This window comes from Grus americana, chromosome 19 (genome assembly GCF_028858705.1).
Source record: "Grus americana isolate bGruAme1 chromosome 19, bGruAme1.mat, whole genome shotgun sequence".
NCBI lineage: Eukaryota > Metazoa > Chordata > Aves > Gruiformes > Gruidae > Grus > Grus americana.
Window position 1 is genome coordinate 9,226,661 of NC_072870.1, and position 25,388 is coordinate 9,252,048.

The 25,388-nt window shown below is 42.0% G+C and overlaps 3 protein-coding genes across 10 annotated transcripts in view; 1 reads left to right on the forward strand and 2 right to left on the reverse strand.

Annotated features, from left to right (window-relative positions):
• The window catches only part of TRIM37 (tripartite motif containing 37), a 29,224-nt gene extending 24,642 nt beyond the window's left edge, over positions 1-4,582 (reverse strand). For all 5 annotated transcript variants that reach the window (XM_054847683.1, XM_054847682.1, XM_054847681.1 and 2 more), the window contains exons 1-4: positions 4,371-4,582; positions 2,631-2,732; positions 1,228-1,268; positions 59-175 (exon numbers count right to left, since the gene is read on the reverse strand). In XM_054847683.1, coding sequence (XP_054703658.1) covers positions 59-175; positions 1,228-1,268; positions 2,631-2,732; positions 4,371-4,391 — 281 coding nt within the window. In that variant the 5' untranslated portion in view covers positions 4,392-4,582. The remainder of the gene's footprint in view (positions 1-58; positions 176-1,227; positions 1,269-2,630; positions 2,733-4,370) is intronic.
• A 609-nt stretch (positions 4,583-5,191) lies between these two features.
• Positions 5,192-19,614, reverse strand: SKA2 (spindle and kinetochore associated complex subunit 2). Its single transcript, XM_054847808.1, has 6 exons — positions 19,513-19,614; positions 11,927-12,016; positions 10,962-11,138; positions 9,558-9,644; positions 8,140-8,178; positions 5,192-6,458 (listed from the first exon to the last, which is right to left on the reverse strand). Exons 1-6 carry the CDS (start codon positions 19,543-19,545, stop codon positions 6,408-6,410), a joined length of 477 nt encoding a protein of 158 aa, XP_054703783.1. The 5' UTR covers positions 19,546-19,614; the 3' UTR covers positions 5,192-6,407.
• Positions 19,606-25,098, forward strand: PRR11 (proline rich 11). 4 transcript variants are annotated; one of them, XM_054847805.1, is made up of 11 exons: positions 19,606-19,722; positions 20,610-20,673; positions 20,921-21,032; positions 21,450-21,603; positions 22,113-22,235; positions 22,541-22,789; positions 22,928-23,026; positions 23,555-23,664; positions 23,782-23,841; positions 23,927-24,023; positions 24,531-25,098. In XM_054847805.1, the coding sequence occupies exons 3-11, from the start codon at positions 20,923-20,925 to the stop codon at positions 24,597-24,599; spliced, it is 1,071 nt and encodes a 356-aa protein (XP_054703780.1). In that variant the 5' UTR covers positions 19,606-19,722; positions 20,610-20,673; positions 20,921-20,922; the 3' UTR covers positions 24,600-25,098. The 4 variants fall into 4 exon arrangements, with proteins under 4 accessions (XP_054703780.1, XP_054703782.1, XP_054703781.1 ...); XM_054847807.1 differs by lacking the exon at positions 20,610-20,673 and having other exon boundaries at positions 19,613-19,722; XM_054847806.1 differs by lacking the exons at positions 19,606-19,722; positions 20,610-20,673 and adding an exon at positions 19,763-20,270.
• The last annotated feature ends 290 nt before the right edge of the window (positions 25,099-25,388 follow it).

The following is a 25,388-nucleotide window of genomic DNA, read 5'->3' on the forward strand; positions in this document are numbered from 1 at the left end:
AAGCCTGCTCATATAAAGCAAACTGCAAAATGCTTTATGTGAAGAATGTTCCATTTACTTGTCTTTTTCATTTTCTTCATGCTTTGTGAGATTGCACAGTTGAAGCGTATCGAGCTGTTGTGTGACCTCTTCCGCCCAACGACAGTTGACGAGCTCTCGTAGCTGCAGTGGGGCTCTGCAAGAAGCATTGATAGAGTTAGAGCAAGAACTCAGCTCCAGGAGCTGAAAGAGAAGCATTGACATGAATTCAGTTCATCAATTCTACACTGTCGGAAAAGTCACAGGCAAAAAGCTGAAGCTGTACTAGTTATTTCGGGGGGGTGGGGGGGTGGGGTGGTAAGTAAGTTTTAAGTCAATTTGCTCATTTGGTGGCTGGGGAGAAGGCAGGAACCACAACTAACCACCCCAGAATGACACAGCTACAAGGGGAACCCAAGAGCTATTTCCAGATTTCTTGATAAGCTCCTGGATAATGCTGGGCAAATAATTTAATTTCTCAGTGCTTCTTCAATTTCTCCCATTATTCAACTATCCCAACTGCAGTGCTTCAACTATCCCCTTTGTAAAATGTAGTTATATTTACCTCCTTACAAGTATTTTAGAGCTATTGATCAAATACTTTAAAAGATGAATATTTAAAAAGTTCTACAGAAATGGTTGGTTAGTTTTTTTTAAATACCTCCCTTGTCTTAGGGGGAAAAATATGGTACCTTCCAATTTTTGGTCTATCAAGAGCTAGAATTGCTAGGTACTCAAGAACTAGAAGTGCTAAGGGGTGCCAGGGCTTGGGAGGACAGGGCCAGACACTGCATTAAAACCAAAACAAAGCAAACACATTGTAGCTACCTCTGGTCACACAAATTACAGGCATAAAAAAAAGTACACATTTCAGTCTGAAAACTGAAGTTTCTGGTCTCAGAGCTCCTTATATTCTTCTTGAAAGAATCCAAGGGGAATACTGTCTAGTTACTCTTACTACACCACCTAGATGCACTGAAAACAGCAGTGTAACAGGGGAAGAACAAAGACCTTGCTTAGCTTGTCACAAAACTAGAACATATTTCAGAGTAAGTATTATACCAGAGTAAATTTTTATAGTAACAGCAGGCAGGTCTCAAAAAATCAAGCTTACAAATTTAGTGCAACCTGCACTGAAAAAAGGCCGCTCATAACAGGACAGTACACCCAATTCCTGATAAATCATTTCTATTATTAAAAATACCTTACCTACAATGAGGGCACTGAGCTCTTTGTTCAGTCAGCCAACGCTGTGCAGGAAGAAGGAAAAACATTTTTAAAGAGACTGTAAAAAAAGAACTGCAAGAAAGTACATTCTATCGTTAATTAGGAGTTACTTTTTATTAGTCTTCCTTTATTTTCCTTTTTTTTTTTTTAAATTTGTAATTTAACTGTTCAACCACTTAGCCACAGAAGAAGCTGCTATTTGTATCTTAGTAACAAAGCAACCACTTTTCTTTAGATGTCAAAGACACTTCAGTTAAAATGATAAAGAGAATTTTGAGGTACCAAATATTCCATTAGAAACTACACACCCGGCACAGACTCCTGTAGTCATAAACTAAAGAGCACATTTCAACAAAAGAAAGCGAAAGATACAGTAAGCATATTTTTCGGAGTCTAAATTATTAGTCTTCAAGGCAACGTCTCTTCCTCTTGAGCTATTTATACGAAAGTTAGATACCTGCAGTTCAATGACCAAATCCACAAGGACCCTTTAAATGTTTCTCTTCCAGAAAGCTCCAAAGACAAGTAGCTAAGGAACGAACTTCATCTGCCCACTACAACTTAGTGTAAAAGTGTAAAAGCTCAGCAGTTGAAGGGCTTATATTTGTCAGCTTACTACTACATTTAAAGATTCTCAGGAATAATCTCTCACCACCCAGCAACAATACGTCATCTAACATTCTTAACATGCAACACTAAACCCTTCACCTATAGCTCTTGTCAGATCTTTCAAAGCAAATGATGATTGTTCTGATTCACGGAAATACTACCCAAGGTCTGAAAACCTCAGCTGAACCCTCTCCCTCTATGCTAACACGTAACAGTGTCTGGACTTGGAATTGCAGTGTTGTTATACATTAGTACCCATGACCTTAAAATGAATTAAGTGAGGTACTTCAGATGCTGCTTCAGCCTGCTATACCAGACTCCCTCAAGAAAGATTTAGGCCGTATCTGATCATATCATACTAGTTTGGTAAGCATTTTAAAACATCTCCAAGATGACCACAGGTGATGTTACGACCTTCCAGTGTTCCATACTGACAGATGCAAAGTCAGCATTTGATTCTTGTTCCACCTTTTGTCTTCCATACAGGCATCAGACTCTCAAAAGATGCTAAAGAAGGGATCATTATATGTCTGTTTCTTAAAAGCAATTATTCCAGGTAGTCTCTATAATTAGCACTACTGAATGCAATGCACAGCCTGCCTAGTTTTTCCTCAGAGTGTCACAAAAGATTTTGAAAGGGAAACTAAAGAGCACAGATCAAGAAAAAGGAATCTTTGGAACTTCAGGAAAAGGGGCAAGAAAGAAGCAAGAACATGTTCATAAGATCGGTTGGTTTTATATTCTTGCAAATGTATGAACTTAATAAGCAAACTCACCCGAATACAACTGAAACAGCACAGCTTGGAGCAATGAGGACACAGACGTGCGTCACGCAATTTCTCCATACAAATAAAACATCGGAATACTTCAGCAATGCTCTGCAAAGGGTAGATTATCGCTATTGTTAAGCCACATACTTCAAACATATCAGAATTGCATTTGTTTTCCAGGCAGAGTGCCAGGTTTCATAAATGCAGTCCCATTCCAAACAGCTACAGACAGCGCATCTCAGAGCAAGATACTAAGTCAAACACCACAGCTCTCCTCCCCACTTTCTCCTACACTACACCAGCCCCCAGCACCCATTTTATAACACTGTTGTTCTTCAAGGAACAGTTTCTTTGGATTACCTTCTTCCAAGTGGGCCTTTCTGTAACCAAGACATTACTCCTACTTGTGTTCACGCAGGATTGAACAGCTGCCAGAAGAAACTGTGCTGTATCTGCAGATTCTGAACTCATGGGTTTCAATGTACTGGCACTAAATTAATTCAAAAGCATGGGAAGTACACATATGTATCATACAGAATGTTAACGAGAATGGTTGAATTAGACAGGGCATTTGGGTTTTTTTAACTTTTATAAGACTTACATTCTTTCAAGGCCTACCATTAGCACTAGCTCCACAATTTCTACACTCTCTCACACCCCGTTTAATCAATCTTGGGAAAAAAAATGCAATTTAACTATTTCTTACTATACCCATTTGAAGAGAAAAGCATTTCATTCTAGAATACAATCACCTCATCTCTTTCCATTCCCCAAATGAGAAAGGTATTCTGAAATGCCAAGCAATGTTTGCTTTCCATATTGACAGATTTTTCATTGATAAAGAAGCTTTACATTCTGTATTGTACAGGAGTTAAACCCCTTCTGGCTTTATGGAACTTTGAAAGATTCTTCAGATATGGCATTTTTTCCCCTCCCAGAGTTAAAATTATAAATCAGCACAAAAGTGAAGCATATCTTCAATTTACAGATACTACAGTCTCTCTCATACACTAATGTCTTCTTCAATGGTTGCAAAGCATTAAAATGCAATATGTGCATTTACAGGAGGTTATCATACAAAGTCTTTTAAATTCTCCTCCTGTTTGGCTGCTATTAATATGTACCTCGGCAATGTGTGCAAGCTGCCCAGGTTACAGAGAGACAATACCGAGTATTGTGGTTTCACACATGCCAAGATGGGTTCTGTCGGCACCAGGTCTCCATCCACCGCCGGAACAGGCACCTCCGACGCTCCGACAATTTATTTTCTAACCCGAATTATGTAAAATAACTGCGTGTCACCTAGAAACACCACCTCTTTATACCTCGCTTCCTTTCTACCCAGCTCATGAGCGCACATACGAGCCAAGCTCCCTGCTATGCGCATCCCTGCCCACCGCAGAGCTGCAATCTGTTTTCCGCCCCTCGGGCCGCCCATAGCTCGGTGCCGCTTGGCCTCTTTCCCCTCACGCGAGGGAGGGGGACCTGCCGAGGGCTCTGCGGCCCCGGCGCCACCCGCCAGCGTTCCCCTGGCCCGTAAATAGGTCAGGATGGCCTGCCCCAGACTCCCGCTGGAGAGGCCCGGCCCCGCCGCTCGCCATCCCCCGCGGAGAAGACGGCGCGGCCGCGCTGCCAGCTTCCCCTGCGGCCTCGGAGATGCGCCCCCAGGGAGGCAGCGCTTCCCCCGCAACCGCCCTTCCCGCCTTCCCTGAAGGAGCGCGAGCGCAACCGCCAACCGCCGCTCACCTCCACGCTCTGTTCGTCCATGGCCGCGGCTCGGACGGCGGGGGAAGACTCCCCCCGGCCCCTCTCCCTGCCGCACTGCCCGGGGGAGAAGAGCGAAGGCGCGGGGGGTTTAGGAGCCGCCGGGAAGACGCTGCGCCCCGGCCATGTTCGCGGGGAGCGGGGCCGCACCTCCCTCCGCAAACCCGCCCTGCGGCCGCCGGCGGAAGGCGGGGCCTAACCGCCGCGCCGCACTGCGCACGCGTGACGCGCCTCGCCCCGCCCCCTGACGGCGAAGAGGGCGGGGCGCTGCCTCCCGCCTGGCCGGTAGTGGCAGCCGCCGCCGTCCCGCATCCCGCTGGGGCTCAGGCCGCTCCTCAGGGGAACCGCGGGCCGTCGGCGGGGCTCTGGGGGCCAGGGCAGCCGGAGGCTCACCGCGACCAGCAGCGCTCCCGGCCCGCAGAGCAGGAGACAGGTGCTGAGCCGGCAGCGCGGCTGAGGAGCCTCCGTCCGCAGGAAGGTGCGGTCCCCGCCGGCTTCTGCCGCAGCCGAAGCGCAGCTCTCCGCCGCCGGTGCAGCAGCATCAGCATCGCACCGCTGAACAGGGATTAACGTGAGAGACGCGGTTACGTTCTCAGAGGAATTTGCAGCTGTTGGGTTTCAAGACAAAAAGCTTAGGGCTCAGTTACTCCTGAAATCTGTCAGCACGGAGCGAGGGCAAGCAAGGCAGCGGGGATGGATTTCCACAGCAGCTGCAGCGGTGGATTTCCACACCTCGTGGCTTTTGAAACACGATGTAACCGTCCTCGAGGCTGCAGCTAAATTACACTCGGCATAATCTTACATGCAGTTTTCCCACTAATGGGTATCTTTATTTGTTTTAACTAATAAATCTTTTAACACCGTTGAAGGTAGTCAGAGTAAGGATCAAGTCTTGTATTGAAAGTGATGAATTTGATTAAGTGGTCAAACATTAAATCAGTTTGTGAAGTGATAGCAACCTTGTAGGTATGTGTCATAGAATCAGACTGGTTTGGGTGGGAAAGGACCCCACAGCCCATCCAGTGCCACCCCTGCCACGGGCAGGGACACCCTCCACTAGCCCAGGTTGCCCAAAGCCCCATCCAACCTGGCCTTGAACACTGCCAGGGAGCCAGGGGCAGCCACAGCTTCTCTGGGCAACCTGTGCCAGGGCCTCAGCACCCTCACAGGGAAGAATTTCTTCCTCATACCTCATGTAATCTACCTTCTTTCAGTTTAAACCCATTACACTTGTCCTATTGCTACATGCCCTTGTGAACAGTGTCCTTTGCTCCCCTTTTAGTCAATACACAACCTGTTCCTCTTCCCAACAAACTCTAAATAGACCAACCAGCTCATTGATTCAGGTCAGAAATCAGCCTTTCCCATCCTAAGGGCACCAATTTAAATTTCTCTCCTTTGACACCCATCATTTTTTCCACAAAAACTGTAGGAACTTAATAAACTTCAGATATCTTACTCAAATTAGACTGAAATAAACATAAAAACATTAAACATAAGGGAAAAAGTATCCCTTTTTTTACTATGACGATGGTCAGACACTACAACAGGTTGCCCAGAGAAGTTGTAAAATCTTTATCCTTGGATAAAGATCTCCTTAGCTTTCATCATTTATTCAGGAATGTAAGTACAATTAAGTGGCTTGGGTTCTGTGTCTTAAAAACCCCACCGAGGAATGTAAGCAAGAATATGGAAGTGTCACACGGCTAACAATACTCTTCAAAAAAATGCATCGGCTATACTCTCATAAATATCCAAGATAAAATACCAACCTCAATATCTTTTAACTCTCCAATTTTAAGTACTATAAATAGAATTTGTATACAGAAACCTTAACAGCTTTCCAACAGTCGATTTATAATCCCTAGAGAAATGCTTGTTAATAATCCAGGAGCTCTGACCAAGATGCTTGTGTGTCAAATGAGACTGGACTGAGCTCACATTTATACAACCAATTTAACATTTCCTTGTTTGTCAAGTTCCATGATGGCAAGTTCTTTCAAGATTTGTATTCTTGGGTCAGTGGGTTTCATGTTCATCTTGTTCATCTGTGAAACACTCAGTGCTGCTCTGTAACAGAAAAGCAAACTATTTAGCAAAACACCAGGCCTGACAGAAAAAGGCTAAAAAGTGCATACTGTTAAATGAATGATTTTTGCGACTGCTCTGTAATTCTCATGCTTATTCAGACTGTCATCAACTTTTCTGTGCTACTTCAACCTGAGAACAGTCATTTGCTACTCCAGCCTTAAGGATAAGGAGACAGAATTCCCAAGCTAAAAACTTCCTTATTTTTAACATCAGCAGCACACATCTCAGACAGGGGTCGGGGCTCAGGGTTTAGCATTAGGGCTTTGCTTTTCTGGCTGCAGATTCTGAGAGCTAAAAGGCTTTGGTGGTATGACTGTGTCAGCAAACTTCCCTGAACAGACCCAGTTTTGTACATCTGTACAGTGAAACAAAAGTGACAAAATCTGTTTCTGAAGAACCTGACATTCAGTTTTGAAAGTTATCAAGTCATACAAGCCATTTTTATGCAAATTAATGGGGGGGTTGGTATGATGACCTGACACTTTAGGCTATGTACCTAACAAAAAAGAGAAAACAGGAGTAAAATCAAATTATCAAGTTATAATATAGCAGTGAATGGTTAACTGGCTGGTTTTGTTTAACTTGAAAAGGCTGATTTTCTTTACAGCTTGTAAAATTTTTACTAATGAATGGCTTTAAGTATTACCTGTTCTTATTTACAATGAAGTGGTTAAATAACTCCTGTACACATTATTCAAGTCTGCTAGTTTAACAGTACTTCTGATACTCCTTGGTACAGACATAAGTATTTCCTCAGTCAATGGTTTGAATTATAATTCTAAAAAATCAGAAATAGAAGATATTTGTTTCTTCAGAAACTAGGCCAAAGATAGAAAGTACTTTCATTACTTTTTAAGAAACCCCCTAAACGGGTCTAAGGAGGAAGGAGAGAAGATACTCCCTCCAAACTATCGTTGTATGTGCAGACCCAGTGAAAAATCATTTAATTTGAGATCTGATGTGGATTAATAAATTGGGTCTGTCAGTGAGTAGGGTTTTTAATTTTTTTCCCCTCTTTTTAAAAAGAAAGAACTAGGAAAATTCCTTTCTATAAGTAGGGATAAACAGATTAAACAAGAGCAATTTCTATGGTAAGATTAGTACATCATTTCTTCCAGACCATAAACACAACAGTATCCACTTCAATACCATCAAAAGCAAGAAAAACTCCCAGAGACACAGGAACTATATGTGGAATGTAACCAAGGGGTTAGTTTCTTGTATTAAAGTCTAAATTCGTCACATAAAAGGAGTAGGTACTAGTGTTTGAGGGTGAAAACAGTGAATTTACTGCACATCACAGGCTCTATGTTTTTTAAATAACAGAGCTCAGAAACCATACCTAGGTCTCGGCCTACTCCTACTTACTGTGAGATTTGCCCCTATTGTACTAGTGGTAAACCAGCCCTAATTTGCCAGCTGGAGTTACTTACAACATCTGCCTTTTTCAGAAAATAAAACAGTTTAATTCATTACTCCCCAAATTCTATATGGTAACTTGAGATGTTTAAGTAGTACAGAAGTATTAGAGTTCAGTATTAGAGATGGAAGTCTTGAGAGACCAATACTATTCACAAAGCTTACTTACTGAGGCTGGGGAGATCAATCAAGGGGGGAAAACAGAAAGAAAACAGTGGGAAGATATTCTTTCAGCACTTACCTTCAGTTGAGCCAGGACTGTAGATTCTGAACAAAATGGCTAAAAATAAACAAGAGATAACATCAGGATTTGTTGGAATTTTGTTTAGAAATTATTTCTTACAATTTCATTTCTGCATGAGTAATTACATTCTGCCATTGGATAACCAAGGATCTTGCAGCCACTGAAGTCAAAATCTTAGGCTTTAAACAAACCCTTGTTTCAAATAAAAATAAGTTTAAAACGGATACAGAAAGGTTCATACACAAGTCCGATGAGCCTCTATAGCTTTCTCCTTTGCATTCTGGTATGGATCTAGCTGAAAGCACTGCACATGCAGCAAAGGAAGGAGATGGCTTTGCTATTCTCAAGCAACCTTCAGAGGCTGACAGTTCTGACAAGCTGAAGGTACCTATATCTAACTCTCCTCAGCCAGAAATATAGCACCGACGAAAAAATCCCAGGGCCTTTGTGACAACTTTCCATTCTTTCTGCCTTTCAGACAATATCTTCAAAACACAGCAACAACATAGGGACTGATACCAATTAAACTGGCCGTAGTGGCTGAAGGATATAGCTACATTTTGCATCGGGCCTGGTTTAAGTGCTTTAGAAGTAAATAATGGAAAGACAGAAATTGAGAGCATTCATCAAGGTAGGAGAAGATATTTGCAAATGAAGAGTGAACGAGGCTGCAAAATATTGGATGGCTTTCATGCAAACCAACCATGGCAATAAAGGGACAGAAAGCGAGGCATCCTTTGACAGAACAGTAGTGGGCAATGAGAAGACACATAGAAAAACAGAAGGTCAATAAGATAATTACACTCTATTAACCTTTAATATTTTGCTCTTAATATGAGACCCAGACCAAATCTTTGCAGATAATTGTATTAGATGTTTGTGCTTTGAGTAGCTACGGGAGAATAGCTGACTTTTTAACAAGTGTTAGTTTAGATCTATGTTCTACCGCATTACAGTTAGAATATGCTTATTGTTACTCATATTCCAAAATTTATTTAATATTTTACAGGAAATTAAATTTCTCCCCATTTTGATATAGATTGGTTTGAATCAATTACATTCTTCACTTCCACCCAAAGGCTTCTTATATAATGAGTTAACAGAACAATAAGATCGACAAGAGCAACCAACTGCATCTCTGAAAAGAAACATAAATGTTTCCCCTTATTTTTTAATTGGGATCAAAGTCTTTCGTCAAAGCAAATTTTTCCTTCGTGGACGATTTAACTGGAAAAAATCATAAACTTAATCAGCGTACAATAAAAATGAAAAGGTTTGTTAGAAACTTTAGTCCCATTTCTGAAAAATTCCATTCATTTGAGAGGTATTAAATCACAAAACCAGACCTTCTGACTTCAGTTGAGCTACTCAGGATTAACGGTTTCTGGAATACCAACCCTCTGTAGCCTAATTACCTCTTCCACTAGCAATTCCATTTCTCTAAGAGTTTGGTAGGTTAACTGCTGTGCTGCAGTCTGTTCTTCTTCTGACAGAGGTGAGCACTAGAAAAAACCAAACACAGAGAACTCTGATACTTTCAGTTCCTAGGGTGATGATATTTACAGAAGAACTCAACATTTGTGTAGCCCTTTTCTCATGGAAACTAATAGTAGACTCCTACTTCCCTTAAAGGAAAGCAAATATACAAGCTGACTATTTCTAAAAATCCAACCATAATATTCCTTTAACATCAATACTCTAAATGATTCAACAGAAAGATAAATTATTCAATAAAAAGAAGTATTTCACTTAGAGACTTAGATTTCTCCATAACAGTTTAGTCAATCTTTGGTTTAGGAAATATACAAAGAAAATCTTTATCTAAAAAGTCTCAATGTAACTCAAGACACAAGAGTCTTCCACTTTAACAAAATCCAAATACGAAATTATTCTTGGCAGCATATCCTTGGAACACAGGGAGAGAAAATATTTTTTCCTTTCTGTAACATATCACTACTGTCTTTTAAATCATTATACAGTACATTTTATCTATAAAGACTTACAAATAACTTGTCTAGAGCTGTTGACAGATTAAACACAATCTCGGGGCACTGTCATTAGAACACTAAAGTGAGAGCTCATATCTGGGAATGGGTTTTAGTCACACCAGTTCTGTCTTTGCCACTAGACTATCAATTAGCTTTTTTTGATCTAAATGGCCTTATCTGGAAAGGGACAAAATTAATGCTTTCATAACCTCTTCAAAATTTTAATGAAGCAGTGTCTGAAGACTGCTTACAAAAATGTGTTGTTTATTGTTGGGGTTTTTAAATAGACAGATGGATACCGAGAAAAACTTATTTCTTTGCACTAACAGCAATTCTACCACATATGTAACAGTGCGTTGGTTTTAACTTACTCATTTTAGACAGTGAAAATACATTTGCCATTTAAAAGCTTTTTTACCTTTTAAAATTGGTTTCACTTTCTAATTTCTTTAAGGTAGCTACTTTTAACCAAGTCAGTATAGAACTGGGACACAGCTGTGCACAAAGGCATCAATTTCTATGAAACTATTCAGACGTGCGTCACACTATTCACACTGTTCTGGTATTACTTCAACTTCAAAACAGAATACTGCTAGCTTAACTGTTGAGTGATGAATCAGGCTTTATAAAGCCTGATTTTGTGATTTACAAAAAGAGCTCCAATCTTGCAAACGTTTCTTCAGGTAAACGGTCATCTTATCTTCTAAGTGTCTTCTAAGAGTCTGCACGTATAACAGCTTCCAATGGAACTACTCACATTTACATAAAGGTTACAAAAATCCATGTTCATTTACAGGACTAAGACCCAAGTGATTAAAATGAAAATACTACCTCGAGATCAGTATGTTGCTGTAATGCCTGAACCATCTTCATCGTGTTCTCTACAGCAGCACGGATGCCCTTCATAGATGCTCTCTGCTCCATGGAAACTTTTTCCAGTTGCATACATAACATTTTATAATGAGATTTCATCATTGAGAGTGCTTCTAAGAGAGCAACTGGATTTTCCTATGTAGAAATTAAAAGTACATTTAAACTATTTAAGAAAAGAAAATTAATGTTGCCACATACCAATTAAAAGTGTAGGTGTTAGAGCCACTAAAATATAACATGAAATGACCCTTTACAATGAAATGTTTAGCTGTAAGCATCTGTTAGATCTATACATTTAATTTTTCATAAGCAAAAATGATAGATAGTGTTAATAAAACAGCATAACTCTGTGGTTCCACAACAAATACAGGAGGATGAATTTATCATGTTGTTGAATTTTAATGGCTTTTCTGAGTTGGAATAAATTAGGGACTTCTAACTAAAAAGATTATTTTTCCACTATATGTCACAATATACGTGGAGACAAGGACTTATCTATAAAATCCTTTACATGCTGCTATTTATTGTTTTCCTCTTCCTCTCATCTTTCCCCCAAATCTGAATTTAGTCCTTGCTTACTAGCAAGATTATCTTTGATCTCAGAGCAAGGGTACGTTTTAGCTCACATTGGAATCTGTCTCTTAAATGTAGGTGTTAATACTACTACTCATTTCCCAGAGCAGAACATGGAAGAATTTCACTATCCCAAGAAATCAAGGAGGTTTCGTTGCTTTCTGCACAGCATTCATATTAGCTCAGTTATCTTGATAATGATGCAAGAAATACTTTGTAATAATAATACAAAACTAACAACTAGATAAAAGAACAGCCACACGTATTTTAGGATTAAAGAAAATTACCCATTTATTACCAACTTCATGCCAAATGCAATAAAATCTATTAATTTAATCTGAAAATACTACCTCTGCTGCTGGATTATCAGGAAGACTTTTCCTTATTTCAAACTCCAGTCTGTGTTGAATATAATCCAGATCAGATTCTGCCTTCTGGAACTAAAATATTTAAGATCAGCCACAGTATATTAAAAAACAAAAATTGCAGACAAAACGCAACCATTCGCCTTTCCTGTACTTCAGCAAAGCAGAAGCCAGATGCCTCCGTTTTAAACCTCATGTACTACAACAGTAAGTTTCTATTCCTCCAAACTATTGCACTAGCTAGTGTTTGCCAATTATGCCAACACACATCTAGCCTGAAAAATATAAAGCAATAAACTTTCAGACTTAATATAACCATTTTCCTCTCACACGTAAGAATTACATCTGTGTGTACATGCGCCCATGCTTCTCTTAATTTTATCCTCTTTCCATTTGTCTAGCCCAAATCACCCAATTGTTCTCTTTGCATCTTGCCATTAGTACGTTTTTTATGCAGCTCCCCAAAATGCATTAAAACATTTCCATCTCTTCCTATACTATATGTCCTTGCAACGCCAAACCTCTCAAGAGGAAGCTTTGAAGTACACCAAAGAGGTAAGTTATATCAATAGAAAAGAACACACATCTTTTTTTACACTGATCTTCACTGGATGCAGGAAATGTTTGATTTTTTTCTCCTAAGATATTAAGGTATTTTCCATCAATTTTTAGAGCTTTTTCTTGGCTGGTTGCTTTTCTTTTCAAACATTAAAAGTTCTGTTAGCAAAACTGCAATACTCTGTTATTTACACAGCAGAGATTATGAATAAGTGTTCGAGATCCAAGCACATCAACAGAGATTTTATTATTAATTATATTAGGAATGCATTCCCTCAGATGGCTATAATACCCATAATGCATTTTGTTATTCCCCAATAAACCAGACTGACAAATAGATAATAAAATTGATGACATCACATTTCTTTCCTTGGGATAAATAAGCCACCAGAGAATTATCTAATTGCCTTGTAAAACAGCCTGCTGATAGCATTATTACTTAATTAATTTTAGACTGCAATTTTAATATCTATTAAGGACTTCTGCTTTAAAGAAAGGCAGTTTTCCCAGTTCCCAAAAAACTCATGAATTTCTGAATGTAATAATTTGGGGATTTTATAGTCACAGAAGAGGCAATGATGAAAGCAAGTTAAGCACGCTTGTCACTTACTGAACTTGGTTTTCACTATTTATATTGAGATTAACCCTGAAGCAACCATTACAACTTCTTCAAGGACCAAAATAAGGCCGTATTTGTTAACTGTATCCCAAAGTACTAACTGGCTGTGCTATAACGGTAGCTAACATGACAAACTTCCATCATCTTTGGATGTAGCCTGTGGTCAGGCCTGGATACCAAAAGAACGTTTGTGTTTTAAACATCAGCCATGGGATCCACCTTCGAGAACTGCCATTAAGACCTTTGAGGATCTGTAACTTCAGGATGACCTAAAGGAATAGCATTTGATCCAAGATATTCTACAAGTAAAATCCCCTTTCTGATATATTGAAAATGTATGATCTTTCCTATATACACACACCTTCAGCATTTTTTCAAATAATAGCTTAAGAAAAGGAAAATAAATCTAGTAAAGTCTATAAATAAAAGGGAAGGCTTTCACCCATGACTCCCACAACTTACCATCTGACCATCGAAACTCCTTCCCACACCTAACCCAGAAACCAGTCATGACAAAATGCGAGAATAAAATATTTTTTATTACACTATGTATTTTAAAGAGTTCACGAGGGATTTTTCCTAACTGCTTAATTGTTTCTGTTCACCTCCACTAGCATACATTTTTTAGGTTTTCACTTCTAGGGGCAGGTATCCCAAAAAGATCATTTTTTGCTTTTCTCCAACTCCTGATTATGAATTATCAGGAAAGCAGACAATGAATATGGGTGGCTTTTAAAATTATCCATGAAGCTTTGTTCCTGAAATACTCAATACTGATAATTTGAGATTTACAGAACACCTTTAGCCACTAATACTATGCTACTACTATCATTCAAGACACTAAAAATTGAATGTGAAGCTGAATGCTTATCCATTGTATGGCTATAATTTTAAGATTTGTGCTTAATGAAAACATTAAGAGTTTAGTATCACTGTTTTCTCCTGAAAGTATACTAAAAGAAACAAATTTATTATCAGTAATTTCAAATCATGTTTCTAAGCACTGCCACATGTTCCTCCATTACGATCCATTTTTCCTTTATTTTACAAATACTTATTTTTTGCTATATTTCAGGAAACGTACATCTACAAAAAAATCTCACCTTCATGTTATAGGTTAGGACCATTCGTATGATGAGTATTGTACAACAATCACACAGAAAATGCAGTTTGTTAAACAGAACTTTGTAATTTACTCACAGGCTTAGAAGAAAGTGTTAGGAACTGTGAGGCAAGACTCAAGCCATTGCTGCGCACTCTGCTTTCAGATGCTTTGACAATACTATTGCACTGCTAGCTGTAAAGTACAGTAGTGCAATAAAGTCAGAGCATTCGTTAGCAGCAAGAATTCTGTACAAGTAATCAATACACAAAATATGTATTGGAAAAAATAGGTCAAGTCAGATAGTGGTTTCTGTGGATCATGGAGAACTGGGTAAGGTTAACGTTCACCAAGTCCTGATACAAACACGCAAGAACTCACATATTTCAAGACATTATTACTATTCGTAACTCCTGTCATTCCACTGACCAGGAAGGGAGAACAAAATGGAGGAAAGCACCCAACAAAATGCTCAACAGATCTGTCAGAAATTCAAACAATTTGGTGCTCTTTTAACTGGAAACTATATTCCCAAATTGATTTATTTTAGATTTGCCTCATAGCAAGCAAAGATTCTAAACTGCTATCAGACAGATATTTTAAACTTCATTACAGGAATATTTTCTGGACGACAGTTTATTATTCTCATTTGCAGGTGCTGAATCACTTTAAAATACATTTAAACGCACACTCATTTCCCAACATTGTGGATGTACATTACCACTGGGGTTACCATAGGGATGTCAGAGCACCATCAAAGTGTGTGGGGGTATTTCATAAAGCTCAATAAATGTGTTTCTTTATAACAAACCCAGTAACTTCATATAAAAAGTTTGAGAACTCTTAGGGTTTGAAGGCACTAAGATTCTTAACAACAAAATGCAAAGAAACAGAGGAATGGAGTGGGGAGATGGATGATTGCTGATGCACACAGAACAACAACCTCAGTCAACTCCATACCTGTAACTTTTCTCTAGAACACTTTGTAGGAAATAAAAATGCTATACAGTGTTCTTTCCTCTTTGTAGGGCACTTACTTATTTCTAAAGAAACACACGCACGTAGAGTTGGTGGTATTTGTCATTAAAAGACCAGTTAACATTTCTCCCTGGCAAATAACTAGAAGACAATGAGTGCAAAAAAAAATAAATCAGTGGCAATCCCATTTTACAGCTGTTTTGCAAATCACGTTCTGGTCTTAGACATATAATAATGACTTTTGACTAATAATAATCGTAGATAGTATTGCTGGCCAATGCCCTTTTAACATTGCACTGCTTTTTGTGCATGATCACTAGTAGTACAACATAAAAAGGGCACTGGACAGACACCACTCAAAGAAAAAAGTAGGTCCGCTATACCAAAAATACAGTGACAGAAATTAACTAAATTGCTCTGAATGAAGCACTCTCAACTCATCTGACACTTTATCCCTTTGTTATCAAATTGTACTAAATGGATGCCCACGAAATTTCTTTCAGTGCAGACTGCTGAAGTGCATACAGGAAGGCACTAGCTCAGTACGTGGAGTCCTGAGCATTAAAGGATAATGAAGTAGCTGTTGTACAGAAGGATACATTTATCACCAGCAACTGCACCTACTGTATTTTCATTAGGGACTGACTCTGTGTCTCTTGAAGCTGTTAAAGATCTCCAGTCCCAGCTGACTTCAATGAACGCTTGTGCAGCAGAGTCTCAGGTGCCAAAGTACTAAAGCACAGCACTCAGTATTCTTATTTAAGTTGTTAACAAGTCAGCTTTGCAGTCTTTTGCATAATGAATCTCATCTTATAGTGTAGATGTTATGGTTGATTCAGGTCTTCCTGTTACTGTACTTTGAGCAATAGTCTCAAATGACCATCAATTACCTGGTATTTTCATACATACTGTTCTTCTCAAGCTCCTACAAATTAGTTTATCCCTGGTTCCATGAGACTAAACCCAAGCTTTCCATGAAATGCATGTCAAAACCTCTGGGGAAGTAAGAAGTGTTATTTTATCACACTTCTGTGGAGAGAGCTGACTTCACAGGAAATCCAGGAAGAAGAAACAATGAGCAGAAGGAAAAGCAAGAGACTGCAGTATGAGAGACATAGTTGCCAATGTACTTATTCTGATTAACATAAGCAGTGACAAAGAAAAATATAGCACTTCTAAATGAGGTTTGGATATAGGAAATTAATAAGTGAAATTGTTCGAGGCGTGTTTAAGAAATCACCCTTTTCTTTTAAACCCCCCCCCCAAAAAAAAAAGAAATAGGTGAAGATGCAACTGCCTTGTGCCGCCCAGCAGTTTTAACAGAACGAAGCAGCCAGGCATACCATCCTCTGACAGAAGAAATTAACAGAAGAATCAAACAGAAAAATGTAAGACTAACAGGGTGAAATCAAAATAAATTCAAATTTCAAATAGATTACCCAAATGATTTGGGGTAATTAGAATGGAGTAAAAGGTCAAACCATAACCTCAAAACCTTTGGAAATTGTTATGCACCATCTGTGCAGATAATTGACCCAAACGAGCTCTCCACCTTGTAATTATTTGTGCAACGATCACTTTGGCCTGCTCGTAAAGTAGATATTAAGACAGCGACCCATCACTGTCTTCTTCCACTACCATATATAAAAGCCTCTGTTAACTTTAAGGGGACCAAAATACCTCTCTGACTATTTACATGTCCTAAAATGAGAATCGTTCAAAAGTAAGACTTTCAATAAAACACATAAATAAGCCATAACATTAAATAAATAAATATCAACATCTAACCTAGGTATCTCTAAACAGATTTCTAAATTATTATTTCTAAACTAGGCTTGACAAAAAAAAAGTAATACTAACAAAACATATGGGGAGATCAAGCTTACACTATGGGCAAGGCTGAAGTTTTGAATTTGAAATTAGAACAATTTCAGAGCTCTGACAAGAATCAAGTAAGTCACTGAATTAAAATACTGTGTATTATTACCACTCTAAGTATTCAGTGTGATGACTGCAGTTCAGTAGCTAGAGGAGAGCAAAAATAACCCCACTTCCTCAAAAGCATGGTTTCTTGAAAGAAAGAAAACAAAGCAGTTTGTTTTTAAAGCGCAGTAAAACTGAGAATTAGGTAGGATAGTTTGAATTCCCTGATCTTTCAACTAATGCAGGTGTTTTGGCATTTATTCAAACTGTTACTTTTTATTTCTTAACAGCAATAGTATTATAGCTTAAAATATTCACTCAGAAGTGTCTTACTATTACAATGACCTTAAGGTCACTCAGTGAGGTGACAAAGGCACTTCAGCACAAGCAGCTCACATTTAGACAACTTTCAGCCAGTAGTTTCTTCTCAGACAACAAACACTTACTTGCCCACTGCTCCTAAAGCTTTAAGGGACACATTACACTGCTGCTGGAGAAAAGTGACTGAAGGAGCAATAAAGTAAAAGTAAACCAAACACATTTAAAACACAGGGCATTATGCAGCACACCAATTTTGTGTATTAAAGCAGAAGTCTAGCACTCATTAGGTTAAGGGATAATGTACATATATAATATTCCCCACTATGTTCTCCCAGCGTTCCTCCTATTCTTAATTTCTCTTGAATATTCCACTTTGGTGATGTTACTGTGTACAGGTAAGAACTAGGAGACTATCAAACTCATTCTTACTTATTTCTTAATAATAACTTGAAACCAAGATTGCTAGAGGAAGAAAAAAACCCAAAGATATATCTATTGTATTATTTCTCTCCATTTTGAATAATACACTTTTTTCTCCATGAGGACACTTGTAGTTTACTAATTAAGGTACCCAACACTGCTGCTAGCACAATTAAAATTACAAAAAACTTCTGGAAGTTTCCAAGCAAAAAAAAACCCCAAAGGAGCATTATACTTTGGAGAACTGTATCAGTACAAGCATTGTAATTTATGTAAGGATTTAAGAATATAAATTGTATTATCTACTAAGCATTTGGACGCATAAAATAGTCTCAAAGCATTTTAAATAAAAAGTGTAAGCAACATTACATTCTATAGAAGCAAAAATGAAGATCAAGATTTGAAGGATGCCACAAGGAACTTGGGCTGTTTAAAGAGACAGCTTTCCAGTGCTTCTCAATATGGGAAAGCACAGCATAGCACTTTTTTCTTTTCTGCTTCCCCCCCCCTTCCCAGAGCGGGGCAGGCAGAAAGGCGGCTATTACATAAGGTAGCTCGGTCTTGCCTTAGGGGCTGGCTCAAAGAGTGCTGAAACGAAGTTAAACGCTGTGAGGAACTACACGAACTTGAATGGCTGAAGGAAAAGCCAGCCTCTCCTCAGGACTGGCTGTATCCCAGACCCCGCGAAGAAAGAAGGACTGAAAGGACCGGTACGCTCCTCCTGCAGCGCCGGCGGGCGGCCCGGCCGAGGGTCCCGCTGTTGCCCCGGCCCCCACACGCCCCTCTCCTCAGGGCCCGGCCCCGCAGCGCCCACCCGCGGCGAGGGGATGGGGGAAGGCTCCCCAGCTCCTCTCCGCTGCCAGCCCCGCGGAGCTGTCCCGCTCTATCTGCCGCAGGCAGAGGAAAAGCGGAGTCCGAGGCGCGGCACCGCCGCAGCCCCCGGCGGGAAACCATCCCGCCGCATCGCCCCGCTGCGCCCCCCCCCCCCCCCCCCGCTGCCGGCGCGAATGAAACAGCCCAGCCGGCTTCTTCACCTCATACACCCCCGCAGGGAAAATGGTCCAGCCCAGGTGAGAGCTCCACCCTCACCCCCCGCTCAGAGAAAATGGACTAGCCCGAGAGCGCTCTGCTCTACACCGCGTCCGTCGTCCCCCCCCCCCCGCGACAGGGAAATTAAACGGACCGGTCCGGTCCCCCCACGCCCCTCAGCGGTCCCGTTTCCCCCGCCACGGAGCGCGGTATAAGGCGGGATTGTGCGGAACCCGCCCCCCCCCCCCCTCAGGTGAGAAGGAAATGGCCGGGCCCTGCCCCCGCGCTGAGGGGGTGAATGGAGCGGCACCATCAAGCCCCGCCCCTTCGGGGGGGGTGGGGGGGAGAAACAGAATGGACCGGCCCGGCCGAACTCGCCTGACCCGAACAGCGGTCGCCCCGTCGGGAGCCACGCGGGCCCCGGTTAGGGCCCGGATGGGGCGCGGGCGCGGCTGGGGGCGCGAGGGGAGAGCGTCCACTCTCCCCTCGCGCCCCCAGCCGCGCCCGCGCCCCCTTTTCCCTCCCTCAGGCTGCAACCTTGTGTCCTCCGAGACGCGACCGCCGCCGCCTCGCCGGTCCCCGGCCCGGCCTCCCCTCAGCCCGGCCACCGCCCGGACTCACCATGGTCTCGAGCCTGGTAACCGCCGTCTCCATGTTGAATAGTTGACATTCCTCAGGCGGCGGCGGGGAGATACCCACCCCCCGCTCCGCAGGATGGGAGAGTCGGCGGTTCCCATTGGACAGCTGTCACTCGCTGCTCGCCTCCCATTGGCTGGTCGCTGACTGAGGGAGCTCTCCATTGGGTCGGGAAGAATGTAAACCCTCTCCGAGGTAGGGGGGAACCCATTGGTTGATAGAAAAGCTGCAGTCAGTGATTGGCTGGATGGGGGGGCGCCGCGAGCCGCTATTGGTCTAGAGTGGAATCTAGCGGTGATTGGCTGGAGTAGGAAGCGCAGCGCTGCAATTGGCGGTAAGGGGAGCGGTCGGTTAGCTGCGGCCCGTCTCTGGTAGAACGGAGGAGCGCTGGTCACCTCCTCTGGTTCTCTCCGGCGGGCCGGTGCTACCCCGCCTTTCAACCCGAGCGGCCTTTCCCAGCCAAGCGGGGTCCCGCAGCTGATTGGCGGGGGCTGAAGAGCCTTTATCCAATGGCGGGGCGGATCTCCTCAGTGCGGGCCAGGACGGGGCGGAGCAGCGCTAGTGCCGCGACTGGCCCTGCGCCGCTCCCGTCGAGCTCGGTCCCGCGTCAGTCCAGTGGCCAATCAGCGCGCGGCTAGTACAGGCCGTGAGGGAGGAGGGGGGCGGACACGGCAGAGAGCGGTGCTCCCATTGGCTGCGCGCGGCGCGGGGAGCGGTTTGAATCGGTGGCGCCGGGCCGGGAGGTGAGTGGCGGCTGAGGGGGACGGGGCGGCCCCGTGTCCTCGGTCACCCGCGACACCACCCCCCACCCCCCCATCGCTCCCTCACCCCCGTCTGGGGAGCGGGGGGGGGGGGGGGGGGCGGCAGTCGTGTGTGAGGAACTGCCCGCTCCTCGGCGTGGGTTCCCCAGAGAGCGGGGCTGGCCCCACGCAGGAGCAGGGAGGCCGCCTGGGCGCGGTGGGGTCGCGCCGCGGGGATGACGGGTGGTTGTTCGGGTAACGCGTGAGCAAGCGCTTGCGGTCAGGGAGGTCCGGGGCCCCCTTCCCGGGGATCTACACGTCTTTTGCCTACGTTCTCCACAGATGTAATTTTCAGGATATCGCTTAAGAATAAAGAAAAACTGTCAACAAAAGCCCATATAAAATGGTACTTTTTTCGTTGCTCGCTCCTCTCTCTCGTGTACAAATACATCCCAGTGGATCATAGGAACTTAAGGATATATTTTTTTTATTAGTTGTGTGTAATGCTTCTAGCAAGACAGCTGCGAGTAACTTCTGACTGGATTTTTGAGACGCAGTCCATGTTCTTCCATACCTACTTGGTGATAGCTCTGTCCCCACGTGAAAGGGGGTATTTTTCTATATATTAATTTTAAATGTGCCTTTTTTAACAGTAATGGCAAAGTATAAGAAACACCGACGAAAACAGAGAGCCAGAGCAAAATTTCTACTGAAAAAAAAAGGAGATGCTACAGCCCCCCCCAGCTCAGGTTGTCCTCCTCCACGGTAAGAGGTTCAGTTTGGACTTTTCCTTTTTACTCAATTTCTGGGTCCACCCTTTGGTCTCGACGGTTTGTGGAACTGAGGTAACAGAAATGTGTCTGGAGCCTGTCTACATCCTTGCATGGATGCTGTGGAATTGTTTCATCTGGTATATCTTCTAGTAATCTATCCATCATTAACTTTAATGTGTAGGAAAAGCAATTTGGATAAAAATGTATTGCAAATATGATTTTTTTATTTTCCCCCTTTATCAAAGTGTATCTTGGTCTTTCCTGGTCTCTGTGTTCATGTTTACACTGTTGTACTACAGCACTACTACAGTACTACTTGTAATTTCCATATGATTGGTGACAGTTAACCTTTTTAAAGGCTGAAATGACAAATATAATTATGACCTCATTCTAAAATGTTCTGTCCCAGGTCAACAGGTGATTTTCCTCCACACACGTCATCTGTCCCAAGCCATCTGTCCTCCCTCTGGTCATTAGCCTTGCCCAGTGTAAAAAATGTGGTAAAACCCTTTACGACAACTGCATCGTTTTTGTATTGTTGGTGCCAGAACACGTTTGCACAGGTATGTTTTCTACTTCTCTATTTGTGTCAATGTGTGAGGTTGTTCTTAGCGCTCACAGTCAGATTTGAGAACTAAGCTGTAAATTTAGTTCTGTCTCTTGAAACATCTCAAGTATATTTTGTGTTTACTGCTGATGGAACAAATATAAAAATAGTGTCAAGGCCAGTGTGGACATTAAATGCGTATGTGAAATTGTAGGGTTTTTATTCAATATCAGGAGGATTTGCAGTGACAGAGGGTGCAGTCTTTCTTTCATAGCAGAAATGATTGTGTGAATTTGTCAGGTCAAAAGTGAATTATACTTAGAGTTCCTAGATTAAGTTAAAAGTTTGGGTTTTTTAGAAAGTCACTCCTTGGGTTCCTGCAAAGGAACTATTTGGTGAAATTCTGTATCTTTCTACTGACTACAATGAGAAGACCTTGCGATAGAACTTTCAATAGTAATCATAGCCCTGTCTCTGGAAACATAACTTGGTGAAAACGCTTATCTGGTTTCTTTTTATGTTTAGAGTTTTAAGGTGGTGAAAGACACCATATTTCCCTCACAAATCTACTTAAGGGAGCTAAATACGTTCAAAGAGCAGCTGGAAAAGTTGGAAACTGAATTTTCCAGACTACAAGGAACACTCCAGGTCAGTCTCATCCCAGTAGGGCAAGGTAACATTTGCTTGTGTAAGCATGTAACGAACTGCAGTCAGCACAGATCAACTGAAATCTTAGGAGCTTCTCATTGGGCAGTGTTTCACCTCTTCTTCACATTGAGCATTGCTAAACTGCGGTTACCTCATAGCTAGAGGGAACTGGTTTGCTGGCAAGCCTCATAAGAGGCTTTTTATGTTTTTCTGGATCAACTGAAGCCAGAACCTTTGTTCTCTAAACTTCCATCTACTTTTGCCAGTAGATTTAATGTTCTCTTGTTTATTTATATTGTTTTCAGATGAATGGAATTGCAGCCTTGTCTTCAGAAAATTCCCTTTGCCAAAGGTGTAATAAACCGGTCCTGGGTGCTCCTGTACAAATGCAGATGGCCCCGGCGTCATCAGTATCCAGACCTTCTGCAATGCAGCTGCAGCCTGTATCTGCACCCCCTCCACCTCCTCCACCACCACCACCACCACTGCCCCCACCAAAACTGCCTCCAGCACCTCTCCTCCTCAAACGGGGCAATGGCTCTAAAGCACTTCTGGTAGGGAGTAAGAAGGTTCCTCTATTTCTTTACTCATAGCTGCATTCTGTGGACCTGGTTTCATCAGGAATGCGTGTCTTTGTGAACGCTCAGTTGCTTGCCGATCCTAATTTCCCTTCCAACCACCTTTGTTTTCAGGCACCGTCGCTGAAAAAAGATGCGCCGATGCAGATCACTCTCAAAGATCTCCTGAATGTAAAATTGAAGAAGACGGACAGTAGCCTGGGAATGGACAAGGTAAACCAGAGGACACGTGGATAAATGGATGATGGTGTATGGGGGCAAACTCCACGCTGGAGCTGGTGTATTTCCTGCAATGCTTGTCTTAGCCCATCATAGATTTTCTTTCAAGAAATTATTTCTTCTCTTTCAAAACCCCAGTGATCAGCTGTAAGTAATCCTTCTTATTCTGCACCTGGGCAGTTGAAGTGAAGAAATTACGTGACTAACTCCAATCCTGGCTGGCATGTGGGACAGTTCTCCTAATTTTAGATTAAAGATATGTAGCTTTCATGTAGCTTTATGTCTGTGTGTTATCAACAGATGTTAGGCTTTCTTTTGCCTAGCTGAAATCTTGTTTGCAGAAGGGTTTTTATTAATAAATAAATCTATTTTTGTCCAAGGCACATTAAAATCTTATTGATTAAAAAAAAGCGTAAAAGCCATAAACCACAGAAGTCTTTCATAGTACAAATATTAAATAGAGTTGAGGTTAATGAGGCCTTCTAAAGTTTATTTGTGGTAACACTTCTTTTCTCACTTCAGGCAGAACCACCAGTGAAGACGCGTGGGGCATTAATTACAGTCTCAGATCTACAGAGCATTAGTCTAAGACCTAAATCCAAGCCATCAACTCATGTTACAAACTCCTTAATGTAAGACGTTTTCTTTCTTTCTCTGCTATTAGATTTTTCTGTTCTGAACAGTGATAAACTCTATTTACAGAGTGGAAAATATTTTATTTTAACAATTTGTTGTTTTTTTTCTGTTAGTACCCCTCCTAAAAATCAGTTAGATCTTCGAAAACATCTGAAGAAAGTCAATATACAAAGGTAAGTTCCCTTCTATTCTCGTGGGGTTTTTTTCTAGAAAAAATAGAGAACTAATCATAATTCTCCTTGTTTCCAATCTTTTTAGAAGCCCTGGCGGCACTCCACTAAATAGCAAAGAGAACATGGAATGTGGGACTGGGCTGACACCGATAATGACACAGGCACTAAGGCGCAAATTTCAGGCAAGTCGTGGCGTCTTTCTTTTTTGGAACAACACACTTTAAAATCCGTAGAAGTTCATACTGATTTTTTTTTTTCTCCCCTCCAGTGCAGTGCCATTGGTAGGTATTACATGAGTTACAGTCTTTCCATCCAAATACAGTAATTTTCATCCAAAAGCCCTAAGTATCCCTAAATAAAGGTGCTTGGTTTACTGATTCCCTTTTTAATGGTAAGGGAACTGCAGAATGGAAACGCCATCGCCCAGCTTCCAGCAGGTTATTTGACAATGCTGAGAGGAAAAGCTGCTTTTTTTGAGGGCCGTTCTAGCGCCTCAATGCGATCTCTAACTTCATGGTTCCAGTTTGCAGGAGAACAAAATCTGAGGGTTAATAATGTCTTTTATTTTAAGGATTTGCTGTGTCTGTTTTCGTTTATGGTGTCAGTTAAGAACTGCACTGTATTTTATCTCAGTCATAATTAGTACTAAGTTCATCTTCCAAGATCTGACCCTTTTCTTACTTTGACAGATGGCGCACCCAAAGAGTCCCTCGCCAGCCCGGCTAAGTGCTGCGAACAGCTTTGATGAACAAAAGTAGGTTTACGGAACAACGTATTTTCCATTTGTGGTCAGGAAGCCACTTGAATCCCATTTTTTATCCCACTCAGGCATATGTATTTGTAAGTAAATCCAGTGCATACCAGAACGGGGCATTATAAAAACTCTTCAGCAGATTTCTGCTTTTTAAAGGCGGCGTCTTCCTAATGTGTCTCAATCTGGTTGCATCTTCTTTCTTAATGGGGAAAAAAAAAAAAAAGAAACTTCCCTGAGTCTTTTGCTACCTGGCTGCTGCTGAAGCAGGGACTGTTGTGTTCCCAGCACCGGTGCTGCTTGTAATGTAACTATGTGCATTTGCTGAAATTCAGTATTGTTTTTACATATTTTTGACAAAAAAGATCGTGATGGTAATTATACAGGCTCAAAGAAAAGAAGCAGTTTAGCACTCTAATGTTATTAAAGTATAAGGCTGCGAGTTTCCATAAAGAACTCGGTTACATGTGTAAGAATGCACGAAGCAACTGCAGTATGTATTGCTTCTGGCTGGCGTCGTGTTGAGGGACGGGTGGCAGAGGGACAGGTGGCTGAAAAGCCTTCCGGAGTTTGGAGCCGAGCTCCCCGGTGGCTGGAGCACTGGCAGGCTGTGCCCGTGTGGGACGAGGCCCGGCCTTCACCAGCTGCTGAAGCCGCTTCCCAGGGAGATGCTGCCACAGCGCGAGTGCTGCTGCGTGGGTTCTGGTGGCACAGCAATCACCCGGCATCCTGGCGTGGTCTGCGGAGCGCTGCCCTCCAGCCTGCCCCGTGCCCCTGGGGGAACTGCGGCATCGCA

Excerpts from the sequence above, each read along its gene's own strand:
- SKA2 (XM_054847808.1), bottom strand. The coding sequence starts at position 19,545 with ATGGAGACGGCGGTTACCAGGCTCGAGACCATG. Across the intron at positions 12,017-19,512 it reads TTACCAGGCTCGAGACCATG|TTCCAGAAGGCAGAATCTGA; the intron begins GTGAGTCCGGGC and ends TAAATATTTTAG. Across the intron at positions 6,459-8,139 it reads CAGTCCTGGCTCAACTGAAG|AGCAGCACTGAGTGTTTCAC; the intron begins GTAAGTGCTGAA and ends TTTCTGTTACAG.
- PRR11 (XM_054847805.1), top strand. The coding sequence starts at position 20,923 with ATGGCAAAGTATAAGAAACACCGACGAAAACAGAGAGCCAGAGCAAAA. Across the intron at positions 21,033-21,449 it reads TCAGGTTGTCCTCCTCCACG|GTCAACAGGTGATTTTCCTC; the intron begins GTAAGAGGTTCA and ends GTTCTGTCCCAG. Across the intron at positions 24,024-24,530 it reads CACTAAGGCGCAAATTTCAG|ATGGCGCACCCAAAGAGTCC; the intron begins GCAAGTCGTGGC and ends TTACTTTGACAG.